Source organism: Mastigoproctus giganteus, chromosome 4 (assembly GCF_048544385.1).
Source record: "Mastigoproctus giganteus isolate SK-2022 chromosome 4, ASM4854438v1, whole genome shotgun sequence".
NCBI classification, from domain to species: domain Eukaryota; kingdom Metazoa; phylum Arthropoda; class Arachnida; order Uropygi; family Thelyphonidae; genus Mastigoproctus; species Mastigoproctus giganteus.
In genome coordinates, this window is record NC_143578.1 from 95,652,764 (window position 1) to 95,671,340 (window position 18,577).

General features: G+C 39.2%; 1 protein-coding gene across 4 annotated transcripts in view; it reads right to left on the reverse strand.

Annotated features, from left to right (window-relative positions):
- The window catches only part of LOC150086925 (receptor-type tyrosine-protein phosphatase S-like), a 1,004,071-nt gene that overhangs the window by 159,390 nt on the left and 826,104 nt on the right, over nt 1–18,577 (reverse strand). For all 4 annotated transcript variants that reach the window (XM_090372826.1, XM_090372825.1, XM_090372828.1 and 1 more), the window contains 2 exons: nt 4,911–5,059; nt 4,561–4,696 (listed from right to left, as the gene is read on the reverse strand). In XM_090372826.1, coding sequence (XP_090228952.1) covers nt 4,561–4,696; nt 4,911–5,059 — 285 coding nt within the window. The remainder of the gene's footprint in view (nt 1–4,560; nt 4,697–4,910; nt 5,060–18,577) is intronic.

Consider the following 18,577-nt stretch of genomic DNA (forward strand, 5'->3'; position numbering starts at 1 on the left):
GCCTCCTTTAATATAACTGGATAGATCCCATCCACCCCAGTTGCTTTTCTTATGTTTAACTTCAACAATTTCTCCTCCACTTTGCTTTCAGTTATTACAAAATGATTAAGTATCCTGCTACAATTTGATAACCTTCTGCCATTTTCAAACCTTAATAATTCCTCATGTGTGAATGTAGATGCAAAATACTCATTCAGTTTGTTTGCTATCTGAGCAGGATCATCAACAGTCGAGCCATCGATGTCAAGTGGACCAATCAGATTCATCCCCTTCCTTTTAGAGTTTATATAAGTAAAGAAATCTTTGCTGTTTCTCTTAGCATGTTTTGCCAAGGATTTCTTGTAATCTGCCTTCGCCTGCCTAACCTCCTTTGTGACCTGATTACAGACTAGCTTATATCTGCCATAGGCTTCTGAGTCGCTTGATAATTTATATGCATCCCATGCATTTTTCTTCTCTGTTACGAGTCTCATTAGTTCATTAGATAACCATTTAGGCCTAAACCTTGAACAATATTTCTTAATAGGTATGAAACTTTTAGTAGCATCCACGATTAATTCCTTGAATGCTTCCCACTTAGAATTTACTGTTGGTAACATAATCAGTTTATCCCACTGTACAGAATTTAAAAACTGTCGGAGACCACTGTACTCACCTTTACGGAAGCAAAAACCCTTTCCTTTACCCCTGATGGTAATTAAAGCTTTAAGTAAATCCCACATCAGTACACTGTGATCGCTGCCACCTAGTGGTTCCTTTATCTGCAAATTCTTAATACACGAATGATCCCTGCTGATAACCAGATCAAGAGTATTATTCTCTCTGGTTACCTCTCGAACATGCTGCTGCAGAAAACAATCATCCAATAAATCCACAAAAGCCTGACTAGTGTGTGAGTGACCAACCCACAAGTTCCAGTCAAAAATTGGGAAGTTAAAATCCCCCATTATAAGACATTCCGATTTACTAGCCCACTCTATTTCTCTGTACAATTGTTCATTGTACTCATTCGAGTCATTAGTCCACAAGTCGTCTCCCTAGCCAGGTGGGAAGGAGCAGCAGTGCGTAGCACACGCTTCTTGATTAGACTGGGGTTCGAGCCCGTCACCACCAAATATGGAGGATGCGGGAAGGTCAGGGAATGACCACCGCATATCCCGGAGCAATATGGTCTTAGTTGCTAATGCTCCTAAAAAAAAAAAAAAAAAATTAGTCCACAGATCGCCTACTCTTGATATTAGTGCCAAAGTGTATAACAATATCACTTTTTGTGCCCATAAAAGATGATATCTAGAGTACAATATTAGCATTAGCATTAGTAGAGGCATATGATGCAAGAAAGAAAGTTTATACAGCATCAGCCAAAAAAAAAAAAAAAACCCTTCCCATTTCACTGATCCATTTGTTCCAAATGTTTGTGTAGTTCTGCCTTGAATTTATTTAAGCTATCAACTTCCACAACAACAGATGGAAGCCTGTTCCATCAATCAACCAACTACTGGCTAAAGGCAAATTTCCACACATCTATTCATCAATCTTTGCCCCCGGCATATATATTTTGGTCTTATTTCACCCATCCATTTTGCACAATATACTTCCTGTTTTCATGACAATAGAGTCACTGACAATAGCAAACTCCTGTGGGACCAGAGCATTCTGCCTTGGGCATTGCTGCTGCTGTGATGTCTGATGATCAAGTGAAAGTTCTCACACTGAAGTGGCCAACTGAAAGCTTGATAGGTGTCCCAAACTTAATTCTTTCCAGGTCCTCCACTCTATTCTTCAAGTTCTCATTACAACCCATCAGAATTCTGAGTTGATGCCTAATATCCACATATTCTCTACATCAAACACATGCAAAGACTCTTTTTTTTTTTTTTTTTGTTAGTTGTTGGTGCATCGGCTTCTGTGCCATAATGCATCTCCCAAAGTTTTTGCATTTTACTTTGATCCAAGCCCCGAGGTGGGATTCAAACCCATGACCTTTGGGTTGCCAGGAAGGTACTTTACCCACCTGGCCAGCCCAGTCGGCAATGCAAAGACTTCCCCCTTGACTGTATCATATACTGTTCCAGAGAGACACAAATATTAAACATGTAGCACATTTTGTGAGGCCATAATGAAGATGAACCCCCCCCCAACTCAATTCTTCCTAATCCACTGCACTCTCTCTACTTTCAGCCCTTTGCTTTGCTGCTCTTCTCTGGAGCATGATTTCTATTCAAACTGAATTTAATTGAAAATACTGCACTTAAACATATTTAAATGGAATAATAATACTATCCACCAGTTACAAAGCAATAATGCACATTATGCTACCAAGTTTATGTTATTAAATATATATATATTATTGAGTTTATCATATCTGTATTATGGTATCAAGTCTACACTATACTGTTACGCTTGTAATGTTATAAGTTAATTATAATAAGTAATAAAATTATCTAGTAATGTCAACCTACATGATTCAAACTTTTTCGATACATAACATGATTCAAACTTTTTCGATACATAACATGATTCAAACTTTTCGATACATAACATGATTCAAACTTTTTCGATACATAACATGATTCAAACTTTTTCAATACATATTAAGATGCTAGAATTCTCCTACCATGGACCAGTAAAGGTAAAGTGCAGCCATTATCAACCCACTGCAGGATAGAAGCCTCCTCATCAATTCATGCTGAGGGAAATGGACCATAATCTGCCACGCTGGTCCAGTGCGGGTTGGCAGATCGACCATATTCAGCAGTCAGGGGCTTGAACCCCGGTCTACTCAAGGAGCGTGTGGTATGCACTCCCGCTCCTGACCACTCGGCTATGGAGGCCCTTACAAAGTTACAAGATATCACTCCAAATCACAGATACAAAGGTTCTATGTATATTAAGTATTAACTCACAAAATTTCTGGCTAAATTTAAAAATAAACCATCAACATCAAAATTTTTGAAAAACTTATCCATTCCCAGGAGCTCAAAATTCTTCGACTAGTATGTGATATTCTTGAACTAGTATGTGATATTCTCAAACTAGTATGTGATACTCTCGAACTCATACTACCTCTTTATAAAGCCTTTTCATAGTATGTGTCAACAATAATTTCTGCAACCTCTGAGGGCTGATTCTTTATGAAAAAGCAAAATTTTATAGATCTCCATTCAGAAAGCAACATTCCAAGTTCCAAAATAAAATAAAGTTTTTCTTATTTGATGTTCAGATAATTTTAACAAATTCAGTTCTGGAACCCTTTGTTAATTCCTTCCTTGTGCACAGTAGGTACATACTGCAGCCTTACAGCTTCAGTTACTAAGTAATGAATATCCTCTATCAAGATCAAAGATATGCTAAAATCTACATCACTACATTATTACAGCATTAAATGACAAGTGGCTTGTGGATGGTTGCATGACCATGGTAACTCATATCATGCAGCATTCTGCACACTGTACTGGTGCTTGAATGTGTTCTAATCTTCTCAATGAGGGCCTGTGTGTGTCTGCTGCAACAGTGTTTACCTGCATTCCAGTGCCTCTGTAGCCAGGTGGGAAGGAGCAGCAGTGCGTAGCACACGCCTCTTGATTAGACCGGTGTTCAAGCCCGTGACCACCACATACGGAGGATGCGGAAAGGTCAGGGAATGACCACCGCATCTCCCGGAGCAATATGGCCTTAGTTGCTAATGCTCCTAAAAACCAAATAACAACAACAACAAATTGCATTCCAAACAGATAATTCTTATTGAGAGAATTACTGGGTTGTTTCATGACCAGTCTGCTTCCATTTGAAAATCATATCACCAATCATTCACCAAGGATCTTCAGTGTCCTTGAAATCTTACATACAGACTGACTACTTATGTGGCATCCTATTTGCATTCCATGCTGAAAGTCTGTTAGCTCTGTTGATTGCAATATCTTGCAATCACAATTCTACTACTGTTTCCTCAAAAGTCTCGAACAATATTTCAAATACAGCTTCAAAAATATGTTAATAATCTTCCAGTAAGTTCTGCCATCTCTTATTTAATTTTTTTAAAATTGATTTTTAAATTAATTCACTTTTAACCAAGTTAAATAAGAACAATTAAAAAATTTAAATTTTTAATATTTTGAATTTTTAAAATTTCATGATTAAACTCAGTCTGCAGAGCCCATTAGTGAAGAAACTCACTGCTCAGGGCACACTCTGGAATCTGGAAATAATTTGTTCATTTGGGTGAAATTTCTTACAGTCATCAGTAAGAAAAAAAAAAAAAAAAAAAAGGCCATTTCAAAACAAAATTTAAATTTATGATGCAACTACATCATATGTGTAACTTGTGTAAAATCTGAAGCTACCCTGTATTTGAAAGTATTGCATTTAATGGAGGGAGGGGGAGGGAATTGAAAGTCAGGATGTGATCAGTATTTGACAGCTCATACAACTGTTGTTGGTTAAAGAAAAAGGATACTGACAAAAGATACCATTAAAAAAATAGTTAATATAAATATATCAGGTTAATGGATAGCCAGATATATAATTAATTAAAAATAATCAATTAATAAAATTACCAACCACTGTCTGCACCAGGTTAATTCTTTGAGCCCTCATTTTATTAACACAGCTGAAAATGTCAAGAATTTTCTTTTCCTCAGCATGTTGTCTTAAAATATCTATAGCCACATATGTTCCTGATCTTCCAATGCCAGCACTGAAAAAAAAAAAAAAAAAAGTTAAAAAAATGTATATGTAATACATTAATTGAAAACAAGCTTAATAAAAATCTGATTTTTTTTTTTGTTTGGTTGATAATGTCCTGATAAATTATTTTTTTCTCAAACTTATCATTGCTAATATAAATTATTATTTTCAGAAAGGTAAAAGCCTAACTACAATTTAGGATAAGATATAACAAGCTCAATTACCTGCAGTGTACTATAATCGATCCAGCTAAGTCTGAGTTATCTATTCTTATCCTTCGCAGCATGGCAATTAAAGATGTCGTATTATAAGGAACTCTGCAATCAGGCCAGTCTAAAAACTGATAATGACGCACTCTCAGTGTATCACCAGACTGAAGCAGAAACACAATATCAAGGATTAAGAAATATGCTCTGATATCTGTTAAGATAATTTATATTAAAATATAATATAGAAATATTTTTCAAAAGTAGCGTTAAATTTTTTTCCAATAAATCAGTCACAATATGCTGTTATTCAGGAAGTAATCTACACAGAGTCTAATAAAAACAGAATGAAACATATTAGATATTTATTTAAGCAATACTTCTGCAATTTTCATGATTATTACACAATCAGTTTGTTATCTTTAACACTTAATCATTAAAAAAATTATTAAAACTTTTTTTTCTATTGGCCATATCAATTTCTGAATATTTGAAGGTATTGTTTAAGGCCAAGTCTTAGACAAGAACTTTCAATTAAGTTTGAGCTAGTTAGTACCTCCAACCAACATGCCTAAATCGAACACTTAGCATGGCACATAGCTTCAAGAATACAGTCATGTCTAGACTATGAAATGCACACTTTGTGTCCCAGCATACTCGTTAAGACATGTTTAAATTTTTTCTACTTGCATTAAAACAATGATGCCACTTCTGACAATTCTTGAAATCTGTTTAGTCATCCTGAAGGAGTACCACTTGGCACTGATCATTAATGACTCTCCCAATTTTATATCATCTACAAATTTCGACACCAAGCCCTTTGTTCAATTTTCATAAATGACATCGATTTTGTTTATGAAAATCAGGAACAATGGCAGTCCAAGAATCAATCCTTGGGGAACCCCACTTCTAAATTTATTATTATTATTATTATTGCTCTTATATTTTTTCTCCCTGATTGGGGGTTCCACCTCGTGACAGGTATTCTTACCAAGTACACAGGGTGGTTGTTTTTATGTCTGGTGTTACTGTTCGTCGAGGAACTATCTGACTATCCTACATGTGTTAAGGATTGCGACTTTCTGGAGTTCCTTGTAGGTGTTCACTAGGAGACCTAATGCTGCCAAGCTGTTATGTAGGGTCTTTGGCACCATACCTGTGGTTGACACGATAATCAGGATAGCCGTTACTTGTTGCATATGCCACATCTCTTTGATCTCCTGTCTTAGGTTCGTGTACTTCCTGATTTTTTTCCCCATGGGTTTTCTGCAGGTTGCCAGTGTTGGGTACCACTCTGTCAATCGGATAGGTACCCTTTTTCCTTCTTGTCCACAAGGGTTATGTCCGATCTGTTGTGTGGGATTGTCTTATTCATTATTATGGCGTGGTCCCAGTACAGCTTGTGGGTTGAGGTTTCTAGTGCTGCCTGGGGTTCGTACTTGTAGTAGGGTACACTTTCTTTAATCAACTAGGTTCTTGCTAGCTTCTGATGTATTATCTTGGCTACCTGGTCTTGTCCATGAGTGTACTCAGTGGTGATGCATCCCATGGTGATGTGTTGGATCATTTCTGAGGCCAGGTGGCATTGTCGACATGTGCCATCATACACACCGGACTCCTTGGAGATGTATTGTCTATAGTTCCTGGTGTTGATTACCTGTTCTTGGATGGCCAGCCTGAATCCTTCAGTCTCGGGGAAGAGCGTCCCGCTCATTGGAAGCAATTTTATCTATGTGATCTTGATAGAGATCATTGTAGTGTCTGCCATGGAGTATCTTCTCTGTCCATCTTTCTAGCATCATTTGTGCCTCCTGGTTGGGGGGAATCCTTGCTTAGGTTGAGTGGGAAATACCGCTTGTCTATCTTCTTTATGGCTGGAGTGCTGCCTTGTGTTTCTGGAAGTAATTCTTCAGGTTAGCTATCACTGTCTTCTGTTGCTCAATGAGGCTTATCAGGCCCCTTCCTCCTTCTTTCCAGGCAATTGTCAGTCTCTCCGCGGCAGATTTCGGGTAGTGTTGGCGGCTCTTGGTCATTATTGTCTTTGTCTTTCTCATGATATCTGCCAGCTCGGTGTTAGTCCAATCTATGACCCTGAAGGAGTATGTTAGCACTGGGACTGCATAGGTGTTAATGGCTTTTAATGTGTTCCCTCCATTCAGCTTTGCTGCTTTCAGCAGGCTTCTGAGTCTCTGATGGTATTTTTCGGTCAGGCAGGCCTTAATTTCCTTGTGCTGTAACTGATGAGCCTGCATCATCCCCAAGTATTTGTAGGCCTCTCCCTCTGTCATGGCTTCAATTTCTTTACCAGTCTGCAGCTGGTAGTTTCGGTTGAATAATTTTCGCTGGTGCAATCCGTGGGTCTTGCATTTCTCTAGACCAAATTCCATGCTAATATCATTGCTGAATTCTTCGGTGATCTGGAGTAGATGCTTGAGGTGCTTCTCGGTTCCCGTGTAGATCTTGATGTCATCCATGTACATCAGGTGGGTGAGGGTGTACAGGTTCTTCCTTCCTTCTTTGAGGCTATATCCATACTTGCTACTTTTAAGCATGGTCGATAGCGCGTTAAGTGCTAGACAGAACCACAATGGGCTCAGGGCATCTCTGTGAAAGATTTTTCTCCTGATTAGGATTGGCCTGATTGATTGTGATGTTTTCAACCTTAATTGTCGTACTCCATTTCGCCATCGATGCTCCTAGGAAGTTTGTCACTATCAGAATAACTTTGTAGATGTTCAGCACCTCTATTAGCCAGCTATGAGGCATGGAGTTGAAGACCTTACAGTAATCAATGTAGGCTGTGTGCATGATGCGGCACTTCTTGTAGGCTTACTACATAACCATGGCATCTATTGTTAATTGCCCCTTGCATCCTTTCTGCTGTTCGGCCATTATGTTCTGGCTCTCCGAGTGGTCTGATATCTTCCTTGTCATGCAGCTGGTCAGGATCTTGTACATTGTTAGGAGGCAGGTGATTGGTCTATATTTCGCCAGGTTTCTTGTATCTTCATCTTTAGGCTTCAGATACATGATTCCTTGAGTGAGAAACTTCAGGATTGTCTCTGGGTGCCTTATCATTCGGGTGAACTATTCTGCCAGGTGCTTGTGTGTGCAAGTGAGCTTCTTGTTATGTTATTTGGTTTTTTTTTTTTTTTTTTAGGAGCATTAGCAACTAAGGCCATATTGCTCCGGGATATGCGGTGGTCATTCCCTGACCTTTCCGCATCCTCCGTATTTGGTGGTGACGGGCTCGAACCCCGGTCTAATCAAGAAGCGTGTGCTACGCACTGCTGCTCCTACCCACCTGGCTACGGAGGCGCCTGAGCTTCTTGTACCAGTAGTTGTGGACATTATCTATTCCTGGAGTTCGCCAGTTGTGAGAGTTCTTGATCGTCTGTTTTACTTCTTCTTACCGAATCTCCCACCCTCTCATTTCTTGTATGTCCTTGCATTCTAGTTCTATCCAGGGAGCTCGGCTATTATGTCTTACTTCCCTGCTACATATGTTTCCCCAGAACTCCTCAATCCTCTTCTGCTAGGATGGTCCATTCCCTTCTTTCCCATCTTCTCCAAAGCTCCTGTAGAAGCCTCTTTGGTCCTCATCGAAAATTCGGTTATTTATTTTCCTCTGGGAGCTCTGTTTGTATCAGTGTATGCTTTTGCTGAGTGTAAGGTGGTTCTGCTATAATGTGTGTCCAAGTACTCTTCTATTCTCTGTTTTTTTTTGTCTCATGCTTGCTGTGGACGCTGTCTCTCTTGAGGATGCTCTTCACCTTTACAATTATTTTTTTACTCCTATTGCCCCATTGGTACTGGATCAATTGGCCTATCTTGACTCTTAATTCTTCTGTCTTCTGCTGAAGTCTTCGTTCCCAAGCTGGCAGTTCCTTCTGTTTTTGGTTCTTCTGCTGCTGGTCTCTCATTTCTTTTCCATTAATCCTCGTGGCTGCTACCGCAGCACAATACACGGCTGTGTGGATGGCCTCCAGTGTTGCACAATTGCTGTCAAGATAATGCAGTATTATGTGCTGATTGAGGTGGTCTGTGACTCTCCACAGGTTCTATTCGGCCTCTGCTTGGGTATCACGTGATTCTTTGTGGGATCCATTTCTTCGAATTCTGTTAGGGCCTTCTTCCATTCGTCCTCTATTCTGGATATCATGACCTCATCTCTTTCTACTTCAGCTGCTGGGGGTTGTATTTCTTCTTGCTCTCCCTCCTCTGGTTCGGTAGTGGTACGTTCTTCCTCCTTTGGTTCCATATTCTTTAACCTTCTTAGTTGATCGCTCACGTCCTGCTTGATTTTTTCCAAGATTACAGGAGTTATCATGTTCTTCGTGATGATGGTCCTTCTCTGGTCAAGTATTCGCTGTTCGGTGACCTGAATATCTGGGAATCGTTCCAGCCACTTGGTATGTAGTCTCGCCCTGTAAGTTGTCATATCAGTCTCCAGCTTCGTTATTTTGTAGTATGCTTGCATAATGTATGTATTCATTTTGATGTTCCACTTCATGCGTTGGCGTTTTCTCCCTTCCTGAGTAGTCACTAGCACAGTTGCGCAGGAAGCAATTCCAGTTTGTGGGGCTGGATGGTCTTGCCCTTCTCTTGTGGTAGCCATATGGGAGACAGCACCGCCTGCTCCACTGCCTTCCTCGGGAGACCGTCTCTGATTTTTCAAACTGACCTATTCACCTAAGGCCTGAATGTGAGTGACTTTATCCTGCGCCACACTCAATGCATTATGATTAATATTTCTCTGCGACATCATCCATCTATGGAGGTGTTGTTATTATTATTATTATTATTATTATTATTATTATTATTAGCTATATGGTTTAAGGATGCCTGAAGCTTTTGTGGCACCATCCAAAAAAAAAAAATTTCTCAGTTACCATGAGAGAGAGAGAGAGAGAGAGAGAGAGAGAGAACAAACAAGAGTAAGAAGTAGAAGGGAATCACCAAAGGAAGAGAAGAATGATGATATTCAACTCAGGACCCTGGGTGTGCCAAGCCCATACTCACCAGACTTGAGCCCCTGGGGACCATTAATGGCAATCCTCTGCCTTCTGTCATGCAGCCATCTGGCAATCCATTTTTGAATCTTTGAAGTAATCCCAACATGTTCCAGTTTATACAGTAACTTCTCGTGAGGGGAATGAGTCAAATACCTTGCTAAAATCCAAATAAACGATATCAAAATTGCTCCCTACATCCAGCTCAAGAGTAAGTACAGGAACTCCCCGAATTATGTAATACATAAAATCAAAACAAGTGCACCTAGTTGATATAGATGAACAGTGCACTGTTGAGTCAGTTTGGTGTGACATAAGCACTGCAAAAGCAAAAATAAGAGTAGAAGTGTGTTATAGGCCTAATGACCCTAATGAGTACAATGAACAATTGTACAGAGAAATACAGAGTGGGCTAGTAAATCAGAATGTCTTATAATGGGGGATTTTAACTTCCCAGATATTGACTTGAACTTGTGGGTTGGTCACTCACACACTAGTCAGACCTTTGTGGATTTATTGGATGATTGTTTTCTGCAGCAGTATGTTCGAGAGACAACCAGAGAGAATAATACTCTTGATCTGGTTATCAGCAGGGATCATTCGTGTATTAAGAATTTGCAGATAAAGAAACAACTAGGTGGCAGTGATCACAGTGTACTGATGTGGGATTTACTTAAAGATATAATTACCATCAGGGGAAAAGGGAAGGGTTTTTGCTTCCGTAAAGGTGAGTATATTGGTCTCAGAAAGTTTTTAAATTCTGTACAGTTGGATCAACTGATGATGTTGCCAACAGTAAATTCTAAGTGGGAAGCATTCAAGGAATTAATCGTGGATGCTACTAAAAGTTTCATACCTATTAAGAAATATTGTTCAAGGTTTAGGCCTAAATGGTTATCTAATGAACTAATGACACTTGTAACAGAGAAGATAAATGCATGGGATGCATATAAATTATCAAGCGACTCAGAAGCCTATGGCAGATATAAGCTAGTCTGTAATCAGGTCGCAATGGAGGTTAGGCAGGCGAAGGCAGATTACGAGAAATCCTTGGGAAAAGATGCCAAGAAAAACAGCACGGATTTCTTTATTTATATAAACTCTAAAAAGGAAGGGAATGAATCTGATTGGTCCACTTGACATCGATGGCTCGACTGTTGATGATCCTGCTCAGATAGCAAACAAACTGAATGAGTATTTTGCATCTATATTCACACATGAGGAATTATTAAGGTTTGTAAATGGCATAAGGTTATCAAATTGTAGCAGGATACTTAATGATTTTGTAATAACTGAGAGCAAAGTGGAGGAGAAATTGTTGAAGTTAAACATAAGAAAAGCACCTGGGGAGGATGGAGGAGGCTGCAAAGCAACTAAGCAAACCCTTAGCCATAATTATGAGAGCATCCTTGGACTCAGGAGAGGTTCCCTCAGACTGGTTATAGGCAAATATATCCCCAATTCACAAAGGGGGATCAAAAGGTGACACGAGTAATTACAGACCAGTTAGTTTAACTTCTGTCCGGATAAAATAATGGAGTCACTAGTTAAAGATGCATTGCAGGATCATCTAGACAAGACTGAAGCAATAATTCAGACACAGAATGGGTTTGTTGAGAGAAAGTCTTGTCTGACAAATTTGACAGGATATTATGATGTGGTTACAAAGGAACTGGACGCAAAAAATAATTTTGATATCATATATTTGGATTTCAAGAAAGCATTTGACACTGTTGCGCATGGTAGACTATTGTACAAATTGGAGCAGAATGGTATTAAGGGTAACTTGCTACAATGGATAAAAGGATGTTTAAGTGGGAGAAGACAGAGGGTGGTAATCAATGAGTGCTGCTCTTCGTGGACTAAAGTTATTAGTGGAGTCCCACAGGATTCGGTGTTGGGTCCACTGTTATTTTGTATATTTATCAATGAAATTGATGAAGGTATATCAGGCTTAATGTCGAAGTTTGCAGATGATACAGAGGTTGCAGGTCCATAGCCGAGTGGGCAGGAGCGGGAGTGCAGTAGCACACGCTCTTTGAGTAGACCAGGGTTCAAGCCCCTGACTCCTGAATACGGTCAATCTGCCAACCCGCACTGGACCAGCGTGGCAGATTATGGTCCATTTCCCTCAGCATGAATTGTTGAGGAGGCTTCCATCCTGCACTGGGTTGATAATGGCTGCACTTTACTTTTTTTTAATGAGAGTAATGGCGATCATCTCCCCTTTATTTAGCTTTGAGTACATGATTTCTTTAGGCATTAATTTTTTACTGTCTCGTAACGTACCAACAACATGAGTTTTTTAATGAAGAAACAATAATGCCAGATTGTAGCTCATATAAAAAGTATCTACATACAAGGTGCAACCTTCATTTAGAAATCCTTGCAATAATTATTCGCAGACCTTTGCAGCTAAATCTACAGATTTTAGTGCACTTATTTGGTATATATTGTCAGAATATCAGGCTATCCCTCAGGGAATAAGAGTTTTGCAATCTTGGCCAGGGAAAAATATTTTCTGATATTTGAGCTGCAAAAAATTTATCAAGCATTGTATCTTACTGAGTCTGTCCCCTGGAATAGGGGTTTCATTGTCTGAAAAATGAATGAGGCATAACAACAATTCAAATCTGTTGCAAGACATAAATTTTGTTACTAAGTTATTTTTATAGATAGGTTTGGTTGACCAGAAAGATGAAATACTGTCCAATCTTACTAGTCCCGTCCACATAAGAAGCCCGAAAAACTTTCTTATTTCATCAGCAGTTGTTAGAATAATAATAATAACAATAACCCACTTTTTAGATGACTCTGCTCCAAAGCTCAGGTATTCTGAATTTTCTGTTCGGAGTATCTGTTTGTTTATGTTATAATAAGATTTATGACTTCTTCATCAAAAAATAATGAAAACGCCTCAAGATGAGTAATATTTCTTGATACGTCTATTTGTAGTCCCGATTTGCCTGTAAAATAAAATATTTTTTGGTATCCTTCATATTCAGTCCATTCAATAATGTCATTTGTTTCAGTCACTTCAATCTCAGGTTCTTTGGTCTTTTCAAATTGCTCATCAGTGTTTTCTTCTGCCATCCAATCTTGAAGCACTTCTTCAATATTTTTTGGTATTTCAGTATCTCCTTCTTCATTTTAAGAAATATCCCAGTCATGATCTTTTACCGAATCATCAGAATCAAAATATTCTTTTTCATCTTCAGAATTACTACTAAGATTTTCAGCAATTTCTCTCAGTTCCTCTTCTTTTAGTCATTGCTTTTTAGGGTGATTTTTTTTTTTTTTTTTTTAATTTACAATACACTTGAACAAAATTGTGGAGAAACACACAACACAATAAAATAATGGAGAATACAGTAGGTTAACGAATTTGCTTTCACAAAATCTTTAACAATACTAACAAACTTATTGTTTGTTTGTGAGTTTATTTTACTGCAATTAGTTTATTGCAGCGTGTGCGCAATAAAAACTAATCACAAACGACCTTCATATGCATGCTGTAATAATGCCACATGTATGTGGTCGATACCCAGGCTCCTGAGCTGGATATCATCATTCTTCTCTTTCTTGGTGATTCCTTTCTACTTCTGACTCTCTCTCTCTCTCTCTTTCTCTCTCAGGGTAACTTTTTGGAATTTTTATTTTTTGGCTGGTGCAGCATAAGCCTCAGGCTTCCTTGCACCATATGGCTAATAATAATAATAATAATAATAATAATAATAATAATAATAACCTGCTATCCACCATGCTTAATGGCAGCAAGTATGAATATAACCTCAAAGAAGGAAGAAAGATGTACATGGATGACATCAAGCTCAACACGGCAACCGAGAAGCAACTCCAGCGATTACTCTGGATCACCATTGAATTCAGGAAGGACATCATCATGGAATTTGGTCTAGACAAATGCACAACCCACACACTGCACCAGGGAAAATTAGTTGGCCAAAACTACCAGCTGCTGACTGGTAAAGTGATCAAAGCTATGACAGAAGGAGAGACCTACAAATACCTAGGGATGATGCAGGCTCAGCAGTTAGAGCACAAGGAAATCAAGAAGTGCCTGACTAAAAAATATCATCAGAGACTCAGAAGCCTGCTAAAAGCAAAACTGAATGGAGGGAACACAGTTAAAGCCATAAACACCTATGCAGTTCCAGTACTAACATACACCTTCGGGGTCATAAATTGGACTAACACCGAGCTAGGAGATATCATGTGAAAGACAAGGACAATGATATCCAAGAGCCACCACCACCACCCGAAGCCAGCAGTGGAGATACTAACAATGGCTCGGAAAGAGGGAGGAAGGGGCCTGATAGAGCAACAGAAAACAATGATAGTTAACCTGAAGGATTACTTCGAGAACAACACAGCACCACTCCACCAGGCCATAAGGAAGATAGGTAAATGGTATACCCCACTCAACCTAAGCGAGGGATCCCCTCCCACCCAGATGGCACAAGAAAGGAAATTAGAAAGATGGGCAAAGAAGACACTCCATGGCAGACACTACAATGACCTCCATCAAGATCACATCGATAACATTGCTTCCAATGCATGTCTCACAAGTGGGACGCTCATCCCCGAGACTGAAGGATTCATGTTGGCCATCCATGACCAGCTAATCAACACCCGGAGCCCGGAATGTCAGATGACACATGTTGACAATGCCACCTGGCTTCAGAAATGGTCCAACACATCACCACTGGGTGCAAGGTGATCACCCAGACTGAGTACACTCATAGACAAGACCAGGTAGCCAGAATAATATGTCAGAAGCTAGCGAGGGAATACCAGATGACCAAAGAAAGCGTACCATACTACAAGTATGAACCACCAGGCAAGTACTAGAGACACGAACCCACAAGCTGTACTGGGACTGCATCTGATAAGACCATCCAACACAACAGACCAGACATAACCCTTGTGAACAAGATGGAAAAGGCTACCTGTTTGACATAGCGGTGCCCAATGCTAGAAATGTCCAGAAAACCCATGAGGAAAAAATTAGGAAGTACATGAACTTGAGACATAGGTCAAGAAGATGTGGCATATGCAAGAAGTATCGACCATCCCGATCATCATGTCAACCATCGGTATGGTGCCAAAAATTCTACATAGCAGCTTAGCAGAAATAGGTCTCCCAGAGAACACCTACAAGGAACTCCAGAAAGTTGCAATACTGAACACCTGTAGGATAGTCAGAGAGTTCCTCGACCAACAGTAACACCAGACATAACGACAACCACCCTGTGTACTTGGTAGCAGTACCCTCACAGAGTGGAATCTCCCAATCAGGGAGAAATAATATAAGAGCAACAATAATAATAATAATAATAATGTGGCTTCTCAAGAAATAAAGTAACCTACTGGGCCACATATATGTGACACAAAAAAAAAAAGACTTTTTTTTAAGTGAAAAAAAGATATACCACTGAGATTACAATATTTATTTTAGAATTACTAATCAAATTATTTACTAAATATTTATTGGCCCTGGGGAATTTTTTTCTTAGCTTGGCAGTCAAAAGTGATATTACTATATACACGTTGGCACTAATGACATTAAGAGCAGACATCTGCAGACTTACTTAACAAGCAGGTTGGAAAAAAAATTGCAAGTTAGGGTTAACTTTGAAATTGTCTGCAATTCTGCCCACATAATAATAGTACATGATGAGAACTTTGTCAATCAATTTGGCCCTAGAGAGATTGAGCAAGGCTCATGTAGAATTTTTCTCAGCGTTGTCTGTGCTTGTTAACAGGAGAAACTGCTTCTACAGAGATGGAATACACTTAAATACAACGAGTGCAAGAATATTTGCTGATGCTATTGAGGTAGTGTTAGGTGAATTAGAAAACTGATAGCTGGGGGGATACACAGACTAATAGATTAACAGTAGCCACAGGCAGAAAAAAATTATTCTTGCACTGCTTCTATTGGAACCAGCAACCGACTGTAAAGCAAAGTGCGGGGGATTTCAAGAACTGCTGGACGTAATCGTGGAAAAAGAAAATACATGGGCGGTGTTAGGGAAACTAAGAGTAAGAACAGACGCAGGTATACTTAGATATACACAAATACTGGGAGAAATACACCAATGCATGCACATCAATGCTAGGAGTAAATAATTTGATGAATTTGAAGTTCTGATCAAGATATCAAAGACAGGTATTGTTGGGTTATCAGAAACATAGTGTCACACAGATATAAGGAATGCAGAATTGGAACTTGGGGAGTACAAAGTGTACAGAAAGAACAAACAGGATAAGAAGGTAGGAAGGGTTATACTTTTAGTTAAGAAACATAAAATCTAAGGGAGTGCATCCAGTTGACATGGGTTTGGTGTGACATGAGAACTAGGAAAGAAAAATGACAGTAGGAGTCTGTAATAAGCCTAATAACTCTGATGAGTACAACGAACATCTGTACAGAGAACTAGAGTAGGCCAGTAACTCAGAATGTCTTATAATGGGGGATTTAACTTTCAACTGGAAAGTAAAAATCCAGATGAAATTAATTGGAACTTGTGGGTTGGTCACTTGCACACTAGCAAGACTTTTGTGGATTTATTGGATGACTGTTTTCTATAGCAGCACATTCAGGAGGCAACTAATCACAGTGTGCTGATGTGAGATTTACTTAAAGATGAAACTACCATCATGAGTAAAGAAGGATTTTTGATTTTGTAAAGGTGAATACGGTGGCCTCAGAGTGTTCATAAATTTTATACAGTTGGACAAACTGATGATGTTACCAACAGCAAATTCTAAATGGGAAGTATTCAAGGAATTAATCTTAGAAGGTACTAGGCTTTCCATACCAACTAAGAAATACTGTTCAAAGTTTAGGCCTAAATGGAGGTAAAATGAACTAATGAGACTCACGGTAGAGAAGAAAAATGCATGGAATGCATATAAATTTTCAGGCGAGACATAAACCTATGGTGGATATAAGCTAGTCTGTAATCAAGTCACAACAGAGGTTAGGAAACTGAAAGCAGATTATGAGAAATATTTGGCAAAGGATGCAAAGAAAAATAGCAAAGACTTCATTACTTATATAAACTCTAGAAGGAAGGGGATGAATCAGATTGGCCCCTTAATATTGATGGTCCTGATATCCTGCTCAAGTTGCTGACAAACTGAATGCGTATTTTGCATCAACATTCACACATGAGGAATTCAGTAGAGAAGTGATGGCCATATTAGAGTTTATCAAACTCTAATAGGGAGCTAAATGATTTTTTAATAACTGAGAGCAAAGTGGAGGAGAAATTGTTGAAGTTGAACATAAGAAAGGGGTGGATGGGATCTATCCAGTTGTATTAAGGGAGTCAGCAAAGGAAGCAAGCAAAGGAAGCAAACCCTTATCCATAATGATGAAAGCATCCTTGTATATGGATAACAGTAACCCCAGAGTAATATACCAACAGGTACAACATATGGGTAGCAGTAACTCCAGAGTAATGTACCAACTGTGCAGTACTACAGTCAGGGTAGTGAAGAATGAAAAAGACCTAGGGGATACGTTTTTCTGAGCAGTGCAGACAGGCTGCCAGAGCAGTTCAACGGGTGTTTCAATGATACACAAGAATTTTGCTAGCAGGGATAAGGAGGTGATTATCCCTTTCCAGAAGGCAATGAGTTCTGCATGCAGATCTGGAGGCCTCATTTTAGGAAGAATGTAGAGCTGCTGGAAATAGTACAGAGCAGGGCAATGAGATTAGCATTAGTAGAGGCATATGATGCAAGAAAGCAAGCTCATGCAGCATCAGCAAAAAAAAGAAAGAAAAAACCCTCTCCCATATGGGTGAAATGGGAGAGGAACGGAGGGGTGCTCCGTTCATTTTAAATACCTGTCCAACTGAGCCTTAAATTTATTTAAGCTATCAATTTCCACAAAAAGTGATGGAAGTCTGTTCCACCAACCAACTACCCGCTGGCTAAAGGCAAATTTCCAGACATCTATCCTACATCTGTCTTTCCTCAATTTGAATTTATGCCCTCTCAGGTGATTATTCTTAGCAAGAGGAAGAATCCCATCAGCATTGAGCATGCTCAAACCATTCAAGGTTTTATACACCTCTATCAGATCACCTCGCGAGTGTCTAGTCACCAGACACTGTAATTTGCAAAACTTAAGCCTTTCTTCGTAAGAGCAACCCTTTGTTCCATTCTCTAATCTTGTTTCCCTTCTCTGTACTCGTTCCAGCAGCTCTACATCCTTCTTGAAATGAGGGCTCCAGACCTGTATACCAAGGTGTGGCCTGACCATTGCCTTATACAAGGGAATAATCACCTCCTTATCCCTGCTAGAAAAATTTGTGTATATCATTGACAAGACACCATGAGCTATCCTTGCAGCCCATCAGCACTGCTTAGAAAACTTCATATCTGCCTACACAACTACCCCCAGGTCTCTTTCATTCTTTACCACTGCCAGTGTAGTACCACAGAGTTGATACGTTACTTGGGGTTACTGTTTCCCATATGTAGTACTACACATTTGTCAATGCTAAACTTCATTTACCACCTCTCAGCCCATCTGCTTAACCTTTCCAGATCCTGTTGCAGCAGCATACTGTCAGTAGTGTCTTTAACAATCCTGCCAACTTTGTATCGTCTGCAAACTTGGACATTAAGCTTGATATA